This window comes from Rhinopithecus bieti, unplaced genomic scaffold, assembly GCF_001698545.2.
Source record: "Rhinopithecus bieti isolate Rb0 unplaced genomic scaffold, ASM169854v2 scaffold_81659, whole genome shotgun sequence".
NCBI lineage: Eukaryota > Metazoa > Chordata > Mammalia > Primates > Cercopithecidae > Rhinopithecus > Rhinopithecus bieti.
Genome location: NW_016837762.1, coordinates 2,523,976 through 2,542,069, shown reverse-complemented (window position 1 = coordinate 2,542,069; position 18,094 = coordinate 2,523,976). Strand labels below are relative to the sequence as shown.

The following is an 18,094-nucleotide window of genomic DNA, read 5'->3' as shown; positions in this document are numbered from 1 at the left end:
TGTTAGCCAGGATGGTCTCGATCTCCTGACCTCGTGATCCGCCCGTCTCGGCCTCCCAAAGTGCTGGGATTACAGGCTTGAGCCACCGCGCCCGGCCGCTGCTCATTCTCAGCTAGTTCTAGTGCTGCAACAAACAAAGGAGTGCAGATATCTCTTCGATATCCTGATGCCCTTTTTTTTTTTTTTTTTGAGATGGAGTTTCGTTCTTGCTGCCCAGGCTGGAGTGCAATGGAGAGATCTTGGCTCTCTGCAACCTCCGCCTCCCAGGTTCAAGCAATTCTCCTGCTTCAGCCTCCCAAGTAGCTGGGATTACAGGCGCTTGCCACCACGCCCAGCTAATTTTGTATTTTTAATAGAGATGGGATTTTGCCATGTTGGCCAGGCCAGTCTTGAACTCCTGACCTCAGGTGATCCACCCGCCTCGGCCTCCCAAAGTGCTGGGATTATAGGCATGAGCCATCATGCCCGGCCTGATTTCCCTTTTTGGGAGGCATATACTCAGCAGTAGGATTGCTGGATCATATGGAGCTCAATTTTTAGTTTTTTGAGGAACCTCCAACCCGTTCTCCATAGTGCTTGTACTAATTTACATTCCCAACAGTGTACGAGGCTTCCCTTTTCTCCACACTGTCGCCATCATTTATTGCCTGTCTTTTGGATGTAAGCCATTTTAACTTGGATGCGATGATATCTATCTCATTGTAGTTTTGATTTGCATTTCTCTGATCACCAATGATGCTGAGCACCTTTTCTTATACCTGTTTGGCATTTGTATGTCTTATTTTGAGAAGTGTCTATTCAAATCTTCTGCCTTCTTTTTGATCAGATTATTAGATTTTTTTCCTCATAATAACTTTTGGAAGCAAGATTTCAAGTTTGAATCCTGCTGGGGAGGATAAAGTGAATTTATATTAACTGTATTGATTTATCTATATTTAATATATTTGTATATATTTCAGCTCTAGCAGTGAGAATGGTACCATGACAGGCCGTGTTGGGAGCTAAACATACAGGAGAAGTGGGCTGGGTTGGGAGAGGGTGAAAGGCACCGGACTTATGGTGTCATAGGGCCTGCCACATCCACCATCCATCCTAAACGAGAGTCTTAGGCCAACCCCATGACCCTCCTTCCGTGTCTGCACTGCAAGGTCTCATAGCATCAGGCAGTAGCAACAGGAACAAAACTGCTGCCTCTGCAGAGGGAAGCCAAGAAGTTGGTCTGGGGCCAAGACCATGGTGAAATGATGCACAGGCGAAGAGAAAGCAGAAACTACACTGTAGGAAGGGGACATGCAGAGTAGGGGGAATGGGCAGTGTTGACGAAGTGAGAGGAGCAGAGAGCGGACAGAGCAGTGGCGACAGAGAGATCGGGGAACAGGCCCTAGAGCTGCCTTGGTCTCTGACACTGGTCCAGTGGGTTCCAGTCCATGTGTGAGACTACCGGAAACCAAGGAGAAACTTCATTTTTTTGTTTTTTGAGATGGAGTCTTGCTCTGTCACGCAGGCTGGAGTGCAGTGGCACGATCTCAGCTCACTGCAACCTCCGCCTTCTGGGTTCAAGTGATTCTCCTGCCTCGGCCTCCCAAGTAGTTGGGATTACAGGCGCCGGCCACCACACCCAGCTAATTTTTGTGTTTTTAGTAGAGATGGGGTTTCACCATGTTGGCCAGACTGGTCTCGAACTCTTGACTTCAGGTGGTCCACCTGCCTTGGTCTCCCAAAGTGCTGGGATTACAGGCGTGAGACACCGCACCTGGCCGGAAACTTCATTTTTTTGAGGTAGGGCCTTGCTTGTCACCCAGGCTGGAGTGCAGTGGTGTGATCATAGCTCACTGCGTCCTAGATCTCTTAGGGTCAAGCAATCCTCCCACCTCAGCCTCCTAAGTAGCTGGGACTACAGGCATGTACCTTGATGCCTGGCTAATTTTTTTGTTGTTAATTTATTTTTGTAGAGATGGGGGGTCTCACTGTGTTGCCCAGGCTGGTCTCGAACTCCTGGGCTCAATGATCCTCCAGCCTTGGCCTCCCAAATAGTTAGGATTACAGGCATGAGCCTCTGTGCCTGGCGGAAACCTTGCTTTTCTGACAGATCTGGTTTACCCTAGCTACGGCTTCCATAGCACCTGCTTTTTTTTTATGCTTCTCATAGTGTGGTGTCACTGGCTGTTGACAGGTCTCTGTCATTAGATGATAATTCCTTGAGGCTTGTTTTATCCATCTCAATAACCACAGCACCCAGCCCTGTAAGGGGGAACTTTGTAGGTGTCCATTAATGTTTGAATAAATACTTGCATTTATCACAATTATTGTTCCAAGCCTTGACCTGGAGGCTATGGAATAAGCAGCAGCACAGACTCGAGAGTTAGTCCACGTACCAGCCACATGCAAGGAGATGAGCTGGGTTAAAGAGACCCAGAAAGGGAGTCTGAAATGGAAATCGTGGGAGTGGACACAGAGGCTTTACACATGTGTGGGAAATGGACAAGGAGCCCCATGGACACTCTGTTCGTTGTTGTGTCCTCGCTTGTAACATGGAGGTGATTATGACCTACCGCATAGGTGGGGGAAGGAGATCAAAAGTGATGGCCCTGAAAGTGTTTTGTGCAGGATAAAATAAACAGCATCCCCTTTCATTCAGGACAGTGATCATTGCTTTGCTGGACTGCTGTGAGGAAGTGAGGTGTAAGCAGAAAATATGCTTAGGCCAGCCCCTCCTACCTCACAAGGAACACCTGGACAGTTTCCTAAAAATACAGATTCCCGGCACCCTAGTCCCGAAATCAGAATTCTCTGGGAATGGAGCTTAGGAATCTGCGTTTAAAATAAGGCCCCCTCCAGGTGATTAAAATGGTTCAAGAAGGCATTAAGAAACGCTGAGGCCGGGCGTGGTGGCTCATGCCTGTAATCCTAACCCTTTGGGAAGCTGGGGCAGGAGGATCGCTTCAGCCCAGGAGTTTCAGAGGCTACAGTCAACTATGATGGTGGCACTGTACTCCAGTCTGGGTGACAGAGTGAGATCCTTTCCCCCCACCCCCTGCAAAAAAAAAAAAAAAAAAAAAAAAAAAAAGGAACATCAGGCTGGGCGTGGTGGCATCACACTGATAATCCCAGCACTTTGGGGAAGGCCTGGAGGCAGGCGGAGTCACGAGGTCAGGAGATCTAGATCCCATCCTGGCCAACATGATGAAGACCCCATCTCTACCTAAAGAAATACAAAATTAGCTGGGTGTGGTGGTCATGTGCCTGTAGTCCCAGCTAACTTGGGAGGGCTGAGGCAGGAGAATCTCTTGAAACCCGGGAGGCAGAGGTTGCAGTGAGCGAGATTGCGCCACTGCACTCCAGCCTGGGCAACAGGAGTGGAATTCGACAGAGCGAGACTCGCCTCAAAAAAAAAAAAAAAAAATCGAAAGGATCAATTAAGGTGTCATCAGGTGTGTGTGTGTGTGTGTGTGTGTGTTTAGGAGAGTAGGATGGGGAAGACGGTACTATCATCTTTGACCACAAGGTGGCAGCAGGGATAGACAAGGTGAAACAGAAGTCTCTGGTTGGTGCTCACATCCAGTGGGGCTGGGGATGGGCAAACCTGGAGATCAGGTTGTGGAAGGAGGTGGGCCCTTTACATGATCTTATTTGCTGGGTGGAATCCCTGTTACCGCAGGGCCAATCCCCTGTGACCGCCTGTCTCTTCATCAGTCTTTATGGAGGCCATTTTTTGCCATTCTGCTGGCAGGAAAGGCATTGTGGGCTTGGGTAGTGATAGTGTGTGTTCCACATGGGGGAGAATGGGAGGCAAGGGGTGTGTCACATCCCCAGATGTGTTCAGCGGGCAGGGTCACCTCCACAGGGCAGCTTACTCAAAGGACATCAGTGCCTGTTGAAAGCAGTGTCTCCCCCCCCTCTGCTACTAGGATTGTGGTTGCAGGTGCCTCTCAGGAGAGGCTCACATCTGTGGCTGGGGAGCTGGCCAAAGACCAGGCAAAGGACGCTGGACTGGGGCGGGGCAGGGGCAGGAAACACAGGATGGGGCAGCTGCCTCTGGAAGCAGCCAAAATGTCCCCAGCTGCAGCAGGAGTGAGTAGAGGATTAGGTGACAGTCCCCTAACAGCCCGGAACTAACACCCTCCTCCCCCTCACACATGCACCCTGGCCTGCCCCCTCCAAGCCTTCCAGAGCTCAGAATAATCCTGAGAACCAGGCAGCAGGATGGCAGGGGCTCCTCTTGGGGTCCTGCTCCTCTTGGGGCTCCTCGGTATGGACAGGGGCTGGGGTGGGAAGCAATTGGTCACACACAGATACTGACATAAAGGGACTGGGAAGGCAAAGACAGAGACCAAGATGAAGACTGAGACACAGTATTTGGTTTCCAGGCACAGTATAATTGGTTTAGGAGACAGATACGGATAATACACAGCCTCAGAGGCCTGTGAGGACCCAGGGGAAGGAGAGAGGAAATTCAGCCTCTTCATTATTGCCGGTGACCCTTCCTGCTTGACCCCATCGCAGGCAGCAGTGTGGGGAAGAATGAGGAACTGCGTCTTTATCACTATCTCTTCGACAACTATGACTCAGGAAGCCGGCCAGTGCGGGAGCCTGAGGATACTGTCACCATCAGCCTCAAGGTCACCCTGACGAATCTCATCTCACTGGTAAGATATCCCCACCCTCATCACAAGCCAAAAATCCCACTTCTGGCCCCAGCCGCTGAGCTTGGTCCTAAAGCTCACTTCTGGCCCTGAAATCTCACTTCAATCATCCCCATCTCCCATGTGCAGAATGAAAAAGAGGAGACTCTCACCACTAGCGTCTGGATTGGAATCGTGAGTCAAATCTGGGGAACAGTGTTAGGTCTTATCCAAGCGACTCCTTTTCCCCCAAACCCCTCCCAGGCAACGCCAGGTGGGAGATGCAGGGTACGCGTCCTTCCGTCCCCCACCTCTTAGGATTGGCAGGATTACCGACTCAACTACAGCAAGGACGACTTTGGGGGCATAGAAATTCTGCGAGTCCCTTCAGAACTCGTGTGGCTGCCAGAGATTGTGCTGGAAAACAAGTGAGAACCGGGCCGGACGCCAGGCTGGAGGGAAGCCGGCCTGGGGTGCGGGCTGGACTTGGTTGGGAAAGGGGGGATACTCCGAGAGGGTGCAGATCTGTGCAAAAAGCTCGGTTTCCCCGAGCCCACAGTATTGATGGCCAGTTCGGCGTGGCCTACGACGCCAACGTGCTGATCTACGAGGACGGCTCCGTGACGTGGTTGCCTCCGGCCATCTACCGCAGCGTCTGCGCCGTGGAGGTCACCTACTTCCCCTTCGATTGGCAGAACTGTTCGCTTATTTTCCGGTGGGAAGAGTTACTCCGAGGCCCGGAGGGTTATGGGAGGGGCCTGTGTGGGGGCGGGGCCAAATGGAAGCACCGCCCTCGGGGCTGGGCTTCACGCTGGAGGCGGAGCAAGTTGTAGGCCTGGAGCGGGCCGAGGTAGAGGCGGGAACAGAGGCGAGCGCCTGGGCCTGGGTGAAGGGGTGGGGCCTCCCGGCCCGGCTAGATCCCAGCTTCCAGGGCTGGGTCTGAGGCTGGGGCCCGGGTCAGAGCTTGTGGGGTGGGCTCCCGGCCCTGGCTTCGCAGCTCTCAGACGTACAGTGCCGAAGAAGTGGAGTTCACCTTTGCTGTGGACGACAACGGCGAGACCATCAACAAGATCGACATCGACACTGAGGCCTATACTGGTGAAGCCCCCGCCTGCCCAGAAAAACCCGCTTCTAGACGAGGTCCAGAGAGGGGACTTCCAGGGTGGGCTTGCCCCAGACCAACGCCACTAGAGGATGACTTCTGCAAGCGGGTTTAGCTTACCCCCGTCCTGAAATCATTCTCGATTGTTACTCTAGTCCTGCCTTCTGGCTTTCCATACCCTCAACAAGAATGCCCTTTTCTGCCCGAATTGCCCCTATCCTGACGGCCCATGACCCTGGTGCAGACAGCCGCAGCCTCCTCTTCAGCCCGCTGTCAGCCGGCTGACCCTGCCCGCCTCCCGCAGAGAACGGCGAGTGGGCCATCGATTTCTGCCCGGGGGTGATCCGCCACCACAACAGTGGTGCCACCGACGGCCCAGGGGAGACTGACGTCATCTACTCGCTCATCATCCGCCGGAAGCCGCTCTTCTACGTCATTAACATCATCGTGCCCTGTGTGCTCATCTCGGGCCTGGTGCTTCTCGCCTACTTCCTGCCGGCGCAGGGTAAGCAGTGGCCCGGAACCCACACCCAAACCCCCCAGACCCAAACCCGGGCTCGCTCCCGGGTGGCGGGGCCCACTCTCACTGGCTCTCCCTCCAGCCGGCGGCCAGAAATGCACGGTCTCCATCAACGTCCTGCTCGCCCAGACCGTCTTCTTGTTCCTCATTGCCCAGAAAATCCCAGAGACGTCTCTGAGCGTGCCGCTCCTGGGCAGGTGAGGGCGGAGCATGTCTGGGCGGTGACCCCCGCGGGGGCGTGGCCAGTGCGAAGGGCGGGGCCGGGGGGGGTTGTCAGGTGGGGGCGTGGCCAAAACCCAGAGACCCCGGGAGAAGTTCTGGCTGTCTCGCCCTGCCCTGGGCTTTATTCGGACGCCGGGTGGGTTTGGGATGGGGATGGAGTCCCTGGTCCGCCGTCCTCCTCACTGCTGCTGGACGTCACCTGGAGGTCTCCTGAGTAGCTCTGTTGAGGGACGGTCCGGCTCAGTGCCTCCCTAGCCCCGCCGCCTCTGGCCCCCAACTCACCCCGCATCCCGAGCTCACCGGTTCTCCGGGGATTCCGAGGCCTAGCTGCTGTTGCCACTGTCGCAGGAATGAGGCAGACCCCTGCAGACCCCGTCCACACAGGCATAGCCACGCTCCCTGGACTAGAAGCCGGGCGCCGGCGCGCACCGCAGCCCCAGCTTGCCGAGTCCCCTGCCCCGCGGCCTGGGCTACCCGGCTCAGAGCTGCACCCGGATCCCCGCCGTCTGGGGCTGGGCCCGCGCTGCGGTCTAGTCGCCGCGCCTCCTGCTGCAGCCACAGGGCTGAGATCTGCATTGGGAGCACAGGGGTTAGCGGGGAGGCAGAGGTCCCTGTTCCCGCTGCCCGATCGTCGCGTATCCTGAGCCCCCCAGTACCCCACCTCTAACAAGGTGGCGCCGAAGCTCACGAGGCTGGCTGCGGCTTCTTTTAACACCAGCCCCAGGGTGGGCTTCGGGGCAGGCAGCATCCCCTGCATCTTCAACTCAGGTGGCTCCAGGGACTTCAGCTCTCTGAACCTCTGCTCCAGATATTCATGGGCTGCGGCCACGGAGAGTTCCAGGGAAGACAGAAGCGGGGGCTGGAGGGCCACCTGGAGAAGGAGCAGAGCAGTAGAGTAGCAGGGCAAGGGTCACAGGGCGCGCAGGAGACCTACCCAGAAGGTCTCGAGGTGCCGCCCTCGGCGGGCGTAGCCTCACCTCGGTGGAGCTGTGGAAGTGGTAGATCCACATCAGGGTGTCCAGGGAGCTGGGGGTTCCCTTCATGGCTGCCAGGAGTGGTAGGACGGGAGAAGAGCTGGGGGACGCGTCTGTCGTCGCGCAGGGGGCGCAGCTGGAGGGCATAACCAACCCGTGCCAGGAGAAGCCGTGTTTGTGAGGTCAGAGAGCGCGAGGTGCCTTCTGTAGCTGGGAGGGGGAGCGGTGATGTCACGCATTCCGGGCTCCTCAGGTTCCTTATTTTCGTCATGGTGGTCGCCACGCTCATTGTCATGAATTGCGTCATCGTGCTCAACGTGTCCCTGCGGACGCCCACCACCCACGCCGTGTCCCCGCGGCTGCGCCACGTAAGCGCGGAGGGGGCGGTGCGGGCCCGGGTGGGGGTGGAGCTTACTACTAACCCCGCCCCCTAAGCCCCGCCTCCACCCAGGTTCTCCTGGAGTTGCTGCCGCGCCTGCTGGGCTCCCCGCCGCCCCCTGAGGCTCCCCGAGCGGCCTCGCCTCCAAGGCGGGCGTCGTCGGTGGGCTTATTGCTCCGCGCGGAGGAGCTGATACTAAAAAAGCCGCGGAGCGAGCTCGTGTTTGAGGGGCAGAGGCACCGGCACGGGACCTGGACGGGTGAGCACAGTGGCCCGGCGGGCTGCAGGGGGTGCCTGCCACGGGGGAGGCTCCTAACGGCCCACCCCGGTGTTTTCCCGCGCCAGCTGCCTTCTGCCAGAGCCTGGGCGCCGCCGCCCCCGAGGTCCGCTGCTGTGTGGATGCCGTGAACTTCGTGGCCGAGAGCACGAGAGATCAGGAGGCCACCGGCGAGGTGGGACGGGAGCCAGAGGCGGGTGGGGCGCGGCAGAGGCCCCCCACTGTCTCCCATGCAGCTGGCTCCAGCAGCTGCCTCTTTACTGACTGTGCCAACCCTTCCCTCAGGAAGTGTCCGACTGGGTGCGCATGGGGAATGCCCTTGACAACGTCTGCTTCTGGGCCGCTCTGGTGCTCTTCAGCGTGGGCTCCAGCCTCATCTTCCTCGGGGCCTACTTCAACCGAGTGCCTGATCTCCCGTACCCGCCGTGTATCCAGCCTTAGCGCGCACCGACTTCAACTTCCCACCCATCTCCAGTAGGAAACTGATTTTGAAAAAGTAGGCTGCCGCCACCACGGCATTATGATCCCTTCCCACTGCTGATCAATCTGTATTTTGTGAACTTTACAAGAAGAATGGTGTGTGTCCACCCCTTGGTGTGTGTAGGCCTAGCCCCAGTCCAGGGGTCAGCAGGAGGAAACGATTCACACAGGCTCTCAGGTGCCAGTGTTCCAGAAAGCAAGGACTGCCCTTCATTCAGCCTTGCTGACCTCCCAGCCTTTCTCAGGCCCAGCCCCACGGGACTCTGGAGGCTGCCAGCTACCTTTGTTCATCTCATAGCCAAACAGGAGACCCCTTTGCAGGACTTGCACATAGGGAGGCTGGAGCCAGGAAACCCTCTTCTTCCCTGGCCCGGCTCTAGCTGGAGCTGGTGGGAACCAAACCCCTTCAGTGCCGGTGGCCCTCTGGCCCACAGGTTTAGGGCTGAGGTCCTCCTGCAGTCATTTCTTCTAGGTTTTCTTGGCCCAGCACTGCCCATCCCACCCCCATGAGGCTCACTCATTGCAGATCCCAGCCCACCCTGCCCCTTTCTTCTGCACCCTGGAGGCTCTCTCTGCCTAGTATACAGGACTGAGAGAAAGCAACATGGGGCCTGCATGGTGGGAGCTGGTTGAATTGTCTTTATTAACAAACAGGATATCCAAGGCCACTACATTGAGGAGGGGTGGGGGGAGGGAGGAGGAGGGTTACTTGCTGCTCACACTATATACAGATGCAAGCAAGGGGCATGGAGAGTGAGGGCTCCCTGCTCCCTCCCTCCACCGGGGAAGGGCATGGGCTAGAAGAGGAGGAGATGGGGGTTGGGAAAGGGGGGAATGTTTTGGCTGGCGGGGTCCCCCCTCCATTCCCTGGAGTTTGGGGGAAGGGGAATCATTAAAGTGCTTTCAGAAAATGAAGAAATGGTCCCTGCCCCTGGAGTGGCTGGTGACCCCCCAAAAATCTAGGGCCCAGTGACCCCCCCCAGGGTCTGGTACATTCAAGGGGGGAGCCGGCTCCCCTGACGTGCAAATAAAGGGGTCCAGGGCCCTGCCCAGTCAGCAGCAGTGGGGTAAGGGGTTCAAGCCCCAAGCACTCTCCTCTTAAATGGAGAAAAGGGGGGAGGGGCTACACCCACTCAATTCCTGGGAAGGGGAAGCTGTGTCCCTCCCCGGAAGCTGGGGACAGGCACAGTTTTGGGAAGAGGACATGTTGGGGAAGAGGATGGTCACGTGATCACGAAAGCATCAGGGGTCAGAGGTCACGTTCCCAGCAGGCTCCAGTGAATCAAACCAGTAAAAGCAAAAGCCCAGGGAGGGGAAAGAGGGGCGGCCCAGGAAGCCTGGCTGCAGGGGGAGAGCTGGGTCCAGTGTGGGACAGCCCCAGCCCAGGGCCCCGTCACCAGTTCATGATGCAGTTACGGTTCAGAGTCATGAAGTAAACTTGGCTGCTGCCCCCAGAGCGGACTGAGGCAAAAAACACCTGGGTGGGGCAAGAGAAGACGTCACCAAGGGCTGGGTCGGGGTCTCAATTAACTGGGAGAGGGGAAGAAGCGGGGGGAAGGGAAGAAGGGGGGGAAAAGAGACTGCAGGAGACTCACAGTGCCCCTCACCCGGAGGAAAGGCCAGCATGTTAGGGGAAAGGGTGCACTACCAGCCCCCTGGGCGCCAGCTGGCAAGTCCTCAGAACTGAAGGGAGCGCAGGCAGTGGTAGTGGCTGACTGCCTTCCGAACTCCCAGAGGGGCCCGCTTTCAGGGAGACACCACGACCATCCTCTCCCCAGACCTCTGCCCGGGGCCTGGGGTCACGGCAGCCGGGACGGCAGGGCTTTCAGAGGGAAGGAGACTCCCACCTTGTCGTTCCGCTCACACAGGAACTTGAGCCTCTGGGCTCGTTTGTGCATGAAGACCCCGTCCAGGTGGCCCGTCTCCACAGAGCGGATCTCAATGGCTTTCTCACCCCAGCCCATTATCTGGTTGGAGCAGATGTAGGCTGTGGGGAAAACAGGTGAGGGGCTGAGCAGGCTGCACCCCGGGGCCACCTCAGGGGCATGTGGCCGGGAGGGCGGCAGCTCACTCACCCACAGAGGTGGGCATCTCTCCCCACTGCAGCACCACATCTTTAATGATCCGCCCGTACGTGTTGACGTAGACACCCTCGTCCTCGTAGCACAGCAGCATCTCCATGCCGTCAGTGTTGGGGAGGAAAATGATGGCATGGGGCGTGATCTGGCTCTGGATCTGGGGAGAAGGAGGTGGGCTGGAGTCTCCGTGTCTGGTGCCCAGACTGGGCGAACCCACTCCTCCAGCAGCCCCGCCAAGCTCACGTGCACAGGGATGTAGATGTCATAGCTGTTCCCCGAGTCGACATCCACAGCATGGAAGCCAGCACTGGAGCCATAGATGACCTTGAGCCGCTGCCCCTCCTCTACTGTCAGGTCGACCAGCAGAGGGCGGTGAGGGAGGTCGGCAAAGGACTGCGGAGGAGAGGAGGGCTCAGGGGCACGGGGAGAGGCGCTGGGACTCCAGATGGTGCTAGGGGCCGAGGCTGGGGTTACCTTGAAGGCCATGAATTTGTGGTAGGGTTTGGGGGCCCAGGCATACACCTCCACGGAGCTCTTGAGGGCGATGACCAGGAACTTAATCCGCTCGTATTTCACTGGGGGCCGGAGAGAAGAGGGATGCTGAGGCTTCCCTTCTTGGGCCACGGGCGTCTCCCCGTGGTCTGTCACTACACTGCCCTACCCAGGCCCCAAGTCCCTGGCTCCCAAGCTTTCTCAGCCATTAGACCCAGGCCCATTTCTCTCTCTTCATGAACAAGTATGTGCTGGCCACTCAGCTGGGACATCCTCACCGACACGGTAGTGCCCGCAGCCCTCCATGTCCCCGACGGTGGTCCAGCCTTGCTTCTTCTCCACTTCTGGGTCATTGTGCAGAATCTTGTTCCGGAGCCAAGACAGGTAATACACCCGCAGTTTGTTCCTTTTCCCTGAGGGACGGACAGACAGACACACCCCCTGTTCTCACCTGTGGCCCGGCTACCACCGCCCCGGCCTCCTCTGTCGGCATGCCACAAGGGGTGAGAAAGTGCGGCTCCACCTTCCAGTGCCTGGACCAAGGCTGCCCTCCTCCCCGGCAGAAGATAGTGACAGCGCCAGGGAGCTGAGCCCCTCCTCCCTTCCCCACTCGCCACACCTGTACCTGAGATGGTGATGAGCAGGTTGAGCCCCTCCAGCACGTCCATCTGCTGGAAGCGTCGCCGCCCAATGAGTCCGTACACCTTGCCCTGCCCACTTCGGTCCAGCAACATCAGCCCGTTCTCCGTGCCCACCAGCAGGTTGACCCCTGCAACAGGAGCCCTTGGGCAGGTCAGAGGCTCAGCCAGGCCCTCGCCAGGGGCACGGAAGCCACGCCAGAGCCCCCTCAGCTATCCCTGCCCTGGCTTACCCCAAAGGGCTGCACACAGGATCTCAGAGTTGAATCGCTTCTTGTACTTCCGGATCTCAGGGGTCTCACTGTGGGCCCGGGTGTTGGTGGGATTCACGTTGACCACAGAGCCCTTCCTCACGTCGTACTGCAGCTGGTCGAGCCGAGTGCCCTCTCCACCCACTAGGGCTGCCAGAAGGAGGAGGAGGCGGGAGGAGGGGCTGCAGCTTCTCACCCCATCTCTGTCTACCTCCATCCCCTATATCAGGTCTTGGCGCCTCATAATACACAGAAAGGAGAAAGACGGGAGGAGAAGGGGTGCATGGGAGAGGGGGATAGAGTGCTGGACCCCCCTTTTGAGTCAGAAGGCCTGGCTCAAGTCCCATTTCTGTCACTTGCTAGCTTTGAGTCTTTGCCCAGGTCCCCTGGCTACTCTGAGCATTTCCTCTCCCGTGGAGGGGTCGCAGAAGCCCTTCCTTGTCTCTGCCCAGGCAGGTGCTAGGGCCCAAGAGAGAGGTCCTGTGGCTATGCTTTGTGAGGCTGCGTCTCAAGACCACTATGCTCCCCTCCAGGCTGCCCCTGGACCCCAGCCTCATGGCAGGTCTGTCCTCCCGTCCTCACCTGTGATGGGGATGGTGTCCCCACTGCCTCCAGGCTGGTAGATCCCTAGATCCACAAACATCGTGAACGAGCTCTTGCCAGGGGCCTTTACCAGCCCACGAGACTGGTACTGTGGTGGGGGGGCAGCAGTCAGGCAAAGAAGTGCAAGTCCAGCTGTGGCCCTGCCCCTGCTGCTGTCCCCAGGCTCCAGCTCCCCAACTGGCACCCCCATTGTCCAGCTCCCAGCGCTCCGCCCCATCCTCCGCCGTGACCCAGCACCCAGACCTCCTGCCCACTGCCACAGCTCTTCTTTCCCAGCGGACCTGCCCCCGGCCCACTTACATCACTGCTCCCATCCTTCGAGGGCGGGCTTTGGCCTTTGCTGTTCTCGGTGGGTGAGTGGCTGGGCTGGACCACGTCAGGCAGGTTTGTATACCCATTGCTGTCAGCGTGCAGCAGGTTCCGCTCCTCTTCAGGGGTCTACAGGACAGAGGGCAGGGTCGGCACGGGGCTGAGGAGGGCAACACAGGTACAGGGGAGGCAGCGGAGGCTCACTCACACGCTGGACCACCATGGTGCCACCCCCGTATGGGGGCTGGGTCCCGGTGATCTCCTCGACGTCGTGGACCACCATGGTGCTGACGCTGTCTGTATCCCCATCGCTGCTGTGAGAGAGGAAGGTGGGGCCTCTCCAGGTCCTGCCCGTGGGCACAGAAGTGCCAAAGGCAGCAGATGGCAGCCAGAGCCCAGGCTTTTGTCTCTATTCAAAACACAACCTGCTCCACCCTCACGGGGTAGTCCCTGTTCCACCGTGAGGTGCTTCCCTGCATGGCACACAGGGCAGGCTGGCACAGGAGCAGACAGGCACTTGAAGAGGCCACCCCACAACACACAGGGCAGCGGGAGAGAGACAGGAGCCTGCACCCTCACCCCACGCCCTAGAGAAGGCTGCTGTTCTCCCTCAGACTTGCCCCAAAGCCCTACCTCTCCCCCACTGCCACTTCCCCTCCCTCCCTGTGCCTTGGAGTGGGAGGGCCCCACTCCCGATGCCGTACCGGCCCCCAGGGGTGTCTCTGCTCCCCTCTGATGGCCCGCCTTCGCCTTCCTCCTCGTCATCCTCACTGCTCTCCACCTCCTCGCTGGACGATGAGTAGTCCATGGCCTTCTTGGGAGGCCGAGGGGCCTCGTCCAGGGTCCGCTCTTTCAGCAACACGAAGTCCTGCAGGGAGGAGCCACGTGAGGGGCAGGGAGAAGGTGGGCCTGGGTGGAGGCAGACAAAGGGTGCTGGGACACCCCAGCAGGGTGACAGGAGGGGCCCCCACAAGCAGGCCCATCTCACTAACCTCACCAATTGCTCGCTTATAGCTCTGGGAGGGGCCGCAGGGGAAGAAAGAGCCAGGAGAGAGGTTAGGAGAGAGGTTAGAAAAGGTTAGTAGCATGAGAAGCACCAGTCCCTCCATCCCCACAGCCCTTCCCAGTAGATCCGCGGAGACCCCACCCCTGACACCCAGCTCCCTGGGGCTAAGCCCCAAACCAAGATGAGGCAGGCGGTGGCGGCCACCAGGCGACTCACTGCGGGCCGGCCTGGCCGTGAGCGGTGGTCATCGGGCTTGGCTTTATTCCCAGGAGACAGCACTGGGGAGCTGTCCAGTTTGGAGGAGGCTGGACACGGCCGGGTGGAAGAAGAAAGGTCACTGATGCCTGGACAAGGGATGGCCTCAAGCCCACACCTGGGCTGACCCCTTGCCCCTGAGCCCCAGAACTCAGCCCCAAGTTCCATACCCACGCAGGTCCTCCCTGTCCCTGTGGGTGTCCCAGTCCAAAGCCACCAAAGGCAGGGTCCATCCTGATAAGACTCCAGGCCCAGAGCAGGCTGCCCAGCCCTGGCGCACGTACCTCCCACGCGGTTCCGCTCCAGTGAGCCAGCCTGGGGGAGGTGCCCGTGAGAGGCTGGGAGGACACTGTCCGAGCGTTCCCAGCCAGGGTCGCTCCTCCTGAGGTCGGGGTTACTGTTGGGGGGCAGAGTCAGGGTCAGGGAGGCAGGGTGCTCCCCTCTCTGGGGTGCTGAGCTGCACTGCAGAGGGAGCCATCACCAGGGAAGCAGGTGGCGGAAGTGAGAGGTGGGAGTGAGTCGGGGGACGACTCCATTACCTAGAGGCGTTGGGCGGGCCAGGGGGCTGAGCAGGGGGCCCTGGAGGCTTTGGGGTGCCCCGCTCTGCCCGCCTTTGCAGATAGATTTGCCAGGCGGAGTTGCTGCGAGGTCTGTGAAGGGAGCACAGGGGTGCCGAGGGGGCGGGGGGGGGGGCGCTGAGGTGATGGGGCTGGGGCTTGCCCACCCCTAGGTGGGTAGGCTGGTAAAGTCCCCGTGCCCCCCTACTCCCTAGGCTGCCCTCAGACCTCACCCAGGCATTGCCCTACCCAGGCATTACCTGGCACGGACTGCCTGGGCTGGTCGGGATCCTCCGGCCCCACTGGTGTTAAGGGCAGTGGCGATAGATGAGGTCCTCTGAGGCACCTGTGGAGAGAAGTCCATGCACTGCGACAGGCACTTCAGAGATGTTTAAGCCTCACCTCTGAGAGGTGAGCTCCTCACTTTGATGGATGAGAAAACTGAGGTTCAGGGAAGTTAGTGAATACGTCCAAGGTTATGAAGCTGGGAGATGGCTGGAGCTGCAGTTCTAACTGGCAAAGTCTGCCCCTTAGCGCCCCCGAAACACCCTGGGCGTTTCTCCGTTCCCACGCTCCCCAGGGGGATCAATGCCACACCTCCACATTGCCTCCTCAGCTGGACGGCTGAGCCCTGCTGGACAGCGCCCCAGCTTTCTCTGGCTTTCCGCCCTGCACTCTTCCCCATGCGGCCCCTTCACTGCCCTCCTTCTCCTCATGACTAGTTCCTTGCTTTTCCCTGGGCCCGCAGGCTGTCCTTACCTTGGGTGGGGCCTCGTTATCTGGGCGGACCCAGGCTGGGGGATTCGGGCTGGGGCCAGGTCCTTCAGAGGTGGGGTCTGAATTCTGGCGGATGACAGCTCCTCGGGCACTGGGCGTGGCAGTGGGTGCAGGGATGGCAGGGTCGGGGTCATGGGAGGCTGGGAAGGCAGCCAGGTTTCGGGTGGGCTGGTCCTGCAGGGACTGGGATCGGGGTACAGGTGCTGCATATGGCTTCAGTGGGACCCGGTGTGCCACCAGGCTCTGCAGGGAGAGACCAGGGAGGGTGGGCTGCCTGCTCCATGGCAGGTCCCCACCTGCAAATCGGGGTCTGAGGTGGGAAGGGACTCTAGTTGCCCCTTCCTCCATGGAAGGACAAGGGGTTCCTTGAGCCTGAGGACAGCCAGGTCAGGACAGACACAGGCAGCAAGAAGCAGGTGAGTGTCTCTGTCCACATAGCCTGTGCTCTGTAATCCTGGCTCAGGGCTGAGCAGGTGTGTGTGTGTGTGTGCACCTTCGCTCTGAGCAAAGCTCCGTGTCTGCATTAAGACAGGAGTGGGGAGAGACTCACCTTGTGCGGTCCCTCCTGGGGCTCCACCGGCCTCTGCATAGGAGGAGTCTGGGAAAGGGGTCCTGCAGGTCCGGGGGAGGCCTGGGCGACGGAGGGCTCAGGCCCCGTGCTGCTTGGCTTGCTCTTGGCCAAGGGAGAGTTCTGCTGCTTGTTCATCCTTGTTCTCTCTTCTACCTGTGATGTGAAGGGATGTCAAGCAGGCCAGCTCTTGCCTCCCTGTTCTCAAAACTGAGGGTCCCACCTGCCCTGACCACTCCTGTCCTGTGCTGTGTGCTGTGTGTTCCTTTCCCCTGCTCGGTGCCTGCTACTGTGAACAGCCACTTCTTGTGGCTCTCCAGGCCTCAGGCAGTGGGACTGCAGTCTCAGGAGGCAAAGGAGACAGTGAGTACCTCTCGGGCCCAGGCTGGTTTGTCAGCGGGATTCATGCCCCGACCATAATGGTATAGGGGCTTCCTGTCCCCGGGCAGGAGCTGCTGCTGCTGCTGTTTCTGAAGCTGCTGCTGCTGTTGCTGCTGCTGCAGGGACTTGAGGTAGGCATGCTCCTGCTGCAGCTGCCTCTGGAGACGCTCTGACTGCCGCTGCTCCTCCAGCTGCTTCCGCTTGTATTCCTGGGCCCAAGGGTAGGGAGAGAGGGCTCAGCAGAGTGTGGCCCTGGGAGTTAGAGCAGGCATGCGCTCTCTTTTCTCCAACTGCCTAGAGAGGAGATGTATTCCCTTGATGTCTTGGGTGAATCCCTTCCCTTGAAGTGTTCCCATCCCGTTCCAGCAAAGAGGCTCTGAAAAGCATCTTCCCGGAGGACGCTGAGGGGCCCGTTACCAGCAGCAGGGCCTGTTCCTGGAGCAGCTGTTGCTGAAGGATCTCGAGCTGTCGCTGCTCCTCCTCTAGCCTGTGACGAATATATTCCTGGGGGGCGGGGTGTAGGGTGGGGGGCAGAGGGCAGGGAAGGAGGAAGAGGCAGAGGAGGGCAGCAGCAGCGAGTTGGAGAAGGAGGAAGGGATCCGCAGGAGGAGGATGAGGGGGTGCAGGGGAAGAGTAAGAGAGAGGTAGGGGAGGGGATGGCATGAGCCCCAGGGGGGCCATGCAGCACAGATGGGGAAGAAGAGGGCACAGGGAATGAGGGGGGATGAGGAAGGGGCCAGGGAGAGTCAGGGAGGGGGTAAAGAGATGGGAATGAGGCAGGGAAGGAGGAGGGAGGGGGCCAGGGTTGGGGTTGAAGGGTGGGAGAAAACAGAGAGAAAGAGTGAAGCTAGAAAAGATAGGAGGAATCTGGGTGGGGGGGAGAGAAGGGGGAAGGGCACGGGGAGCAGGGGCGGCAGGCAGCAGGAGCGGGAGGGCGGGAGGGCAGGGATGTGGGTGCGGCGCTCTACCTGCTCGCGCTCCGCCTGCCGCCGCTCCTCCTCCCGCCGCAGAGCCTGCATGTCCTCCAGCCGCCGCTGCTGCTCCTTCTCCTGCAGCTTCCGCTGCTCCCGCTCCCGCCGCTGTTGCTATGGGGAGAGCCAGGTGGTCTTAAGGACCATACCGGACACCGCGGCAGCACTGTCCCTCCATGGACAGCGAGGGGAGCTCTCCTTGCTCACCGCGGAGGCTTCCGTTTGTTTCTGTAACTATACCCATCCCCACCCAAGGGCCCGCAGGGCTGGGCTCGGGGAAACAGCCAGTAGCTGTGATGGGAGAGGCTGTGAGACTGACCGCTGCCTGTGGGGTGTGCTTAGCTAGACAACACCTTCCACTACCCACACCCCACCAAACAACAAACAAAACCCGAACTCAAAACAAGCCTCCCCAGCACTCCTAGCCTAAAACCCACCTTTGCCTGAAGTCCATACAGAGCGGGTCGTGGCGAGAGACTTTGGCCACAAGAGGGCGCCAGGTGCCCGTGCACAGAAAGCACAGAAACGAGGGACCTGGCCCGTTCCTTGGCAAGTCCCGATGCCCAGGTGGTACTTGACTTTCACGGTATTTCCGATCACAAAGTCTGCCGCCGCCGCCACCACCACCACCA

General features: G+C 59.2%; 3 protein-coding genes across 22 annotated transcripts in view; 1 reads left to right on the top strand and 2 right to left on the bottom strand.

Moving 5' to 3' along the window:
* The first annotated feature begins 4,201 nt into the window (after positions 1–4,201).
* CHRNE (cholinergic receptor nicotinic epsilon subunit) lies at positions 4,202–9,097 on the top strand. Its single transcript, XM_017865927.1, has 12 exons — positions 4,202–4,249; positions 4,504–4,646; positions 4,773–4,817; positions 4,941–5,050; positions 5,182–5,337; positions 5,620–5,720; positions 6,029–6,229; positions 6,327–6,441; positions 7,694–7,808; positions 7,892–8,078; positions 8,165–8,271; positions 8,382–9,097. The coding sequence occupies exons 1-12, from the start codon at positions 4,204–4,206 to the stop codon at positions 8,535–8,537; spliced, it is 1,482 nt and encodes a 493-aa protein (XP_017721416.1). The 5' UTR covers positions 4,202–4,203; the 3' UTR covers positions 8,538–9,097.
* CUNH17orf107 (chromosome unknown C17orf107 homolog) lies at positions 4,340–7,705 on the bottom strand. 3 transcript variants are annotated; one of them, XM_017865926.1, is made up of 4 exons: positions 7,444–7,705; positions 7,128–7,337; positions 6,767–7,036; positions 6,153–6,686 (listed from the first exon to the last, which is right to left on the bottom strand). In XM_017865926.1, exons 1-4 carry the CDS (start codon positions 7,585–7,587, stop codon positions 6,588–6,590), a joined length of 723 nt encoding a protein of 240 aa, XP_017721415.1. In that variant the 5' UTR covers positions 7,588–7,705; the 3' UTR covers positions 6,153–6,587. The 3 variants fall into 3 exon arrangements, 2 of the variants coding, with proteins under 2 accessions (XP_017721414.1, XP_017721415.1); XR_001884136.1 differs by adding an exon at positions 4,340–5,660 and having other exon boundaries at positions 6,312–7,337; XM_017865925.1 differs by having other exon boundaries at positions 6,138–7,337.
* A 95-nt stretch (positions 9,098–9,192) lies between the features above and the next one.
* Positions 9,193–18,094, bottom strand: part of MINK1 (misshapen like kinase 1) — a 68,614-nt gene continuing 59,712 nt past the window's right edge. For 3 of the 18 annotated variants that reach the window (XM_017865906.1, XM_017865908.1, XM_017865920.1), the window contains exons 13-34: positions 17,460–17,576; positions 16,909–16,995; positions 16,482–16,700; positions 16,093–16,266; positions 15,525–15,785; positions 15,026–15,111; positions 14,748–14,858; positions 14,493–14,605; positions 14,170–14,258; positions 13,940–13,963; positions 13,652–13,815; positions 13,156–13,261; positions 12,939–13,076; positions 12,618–12,726; positions 12,018–12,185; positions 11,772–11,915; positions 11,425–11,559; positions 11,129–11,229; positions 10,898–11,047; positions 10,652–10,811; positions 10,424–10,563; positions 9,193–10,053 (exon numbers count right to left, since the gene is read on the bottom strand). In XM_017865906.1, coding sequence (XP_017721395.1) covers positions 9,970–10,053; positions 10,424–10,563; positions 10,652–10,811; positions 10,898–11,047; positions 11,129–11,229; positions 11,425–11,559; positions 11,772–11,915; positions 12,018–12,185; positions 12,618–12,726; positions 12,939–13,076; positions 13,156–13,261; positions 13,652–13,815; positions 13,940–13,963; positions 14,170–14,258; positions 14,493–14,605; positions 14,748–14,858; positions 15,026–15,111; positions 15,525–15,785; positions 16,093–16,266; positions 16,482–16,700; positions 16,909–16,995; positions 17,460–17,576 — 2,880 coding nt within the window. In that variant the 3' untranslated portion in view covers positions 9,193–9,969. The remainder of the gene's footprint in view (positions 10,054–10,423; positions 10,564–10,651; positions 10,812–10,897; positions 11,048–11,128; positions 11,230–11,424; positions 11,560–11,771; positions 11,916–12,017; positions 12,186–12,617; positions 12,727–12,938; positions 13,077–13,155; positions 13,262–13,651; positions 13,816–13,939; positions 13,964–14,169; positions 14,259–14,492; positions 14,606–14,747; positions 14,859–15,025; positions 15,112–15,524; positions 15,786–16,092; positions 16,267–16,481; positions 16,701–16,908; positions 16,996–17,459; positions 17,577–18,094) is intronic. The other 15 variants (XM_017865915.1, XM_017865918.1, XM_017865907.1 and 12 more) reach the window with 14 other exon arrangements.

What these genes read in the sequence shown, in the direction of transcription:
- CHRNE (XM_017865927.1), top strand. Translation starts at nt 4,204, where the DNA reads ATGGCAGGGGCTCCTCTTGGGGTCCTGCTCCTCTTGGGGCTCCTCG. An exon ending in CGACACTGAGGCCTATACTG is followed by an intron (nt 5,721 to 6,028) that starts GTGAAGCCCCCG and finishes CGCCTCCCGCAG; the next exon opens with AGAACGGCGAGTGGGCCATC. An exon ending in AGCGTGCCGCTCCTGGGCAG is followed by an intron (nt 6,442 to 7,693) that starts GTGAGGGCGGAG and finishes CGGGCTCCTCAG; the next exon opens with GTTCCTTATTTTCGTCATGG.
- CUNH17orf107 (XM_017865925.1), bottom strand. Translation starts at nt 7,587, where the DNA reads ATGCCCTCCAGCTGCGCCCCCTGCGCGACGACAGACGCGTCCCCCAGC. An exon ending in ACTTCCACAGCTCCACCGAG is followed by an intron (nt 7,338 to 7,443) that starts GTGAGGCTACGC and finishes CTCCTTCTCCAG; the next exon opens with GTGGCCCTCCAGCCCCCGCT.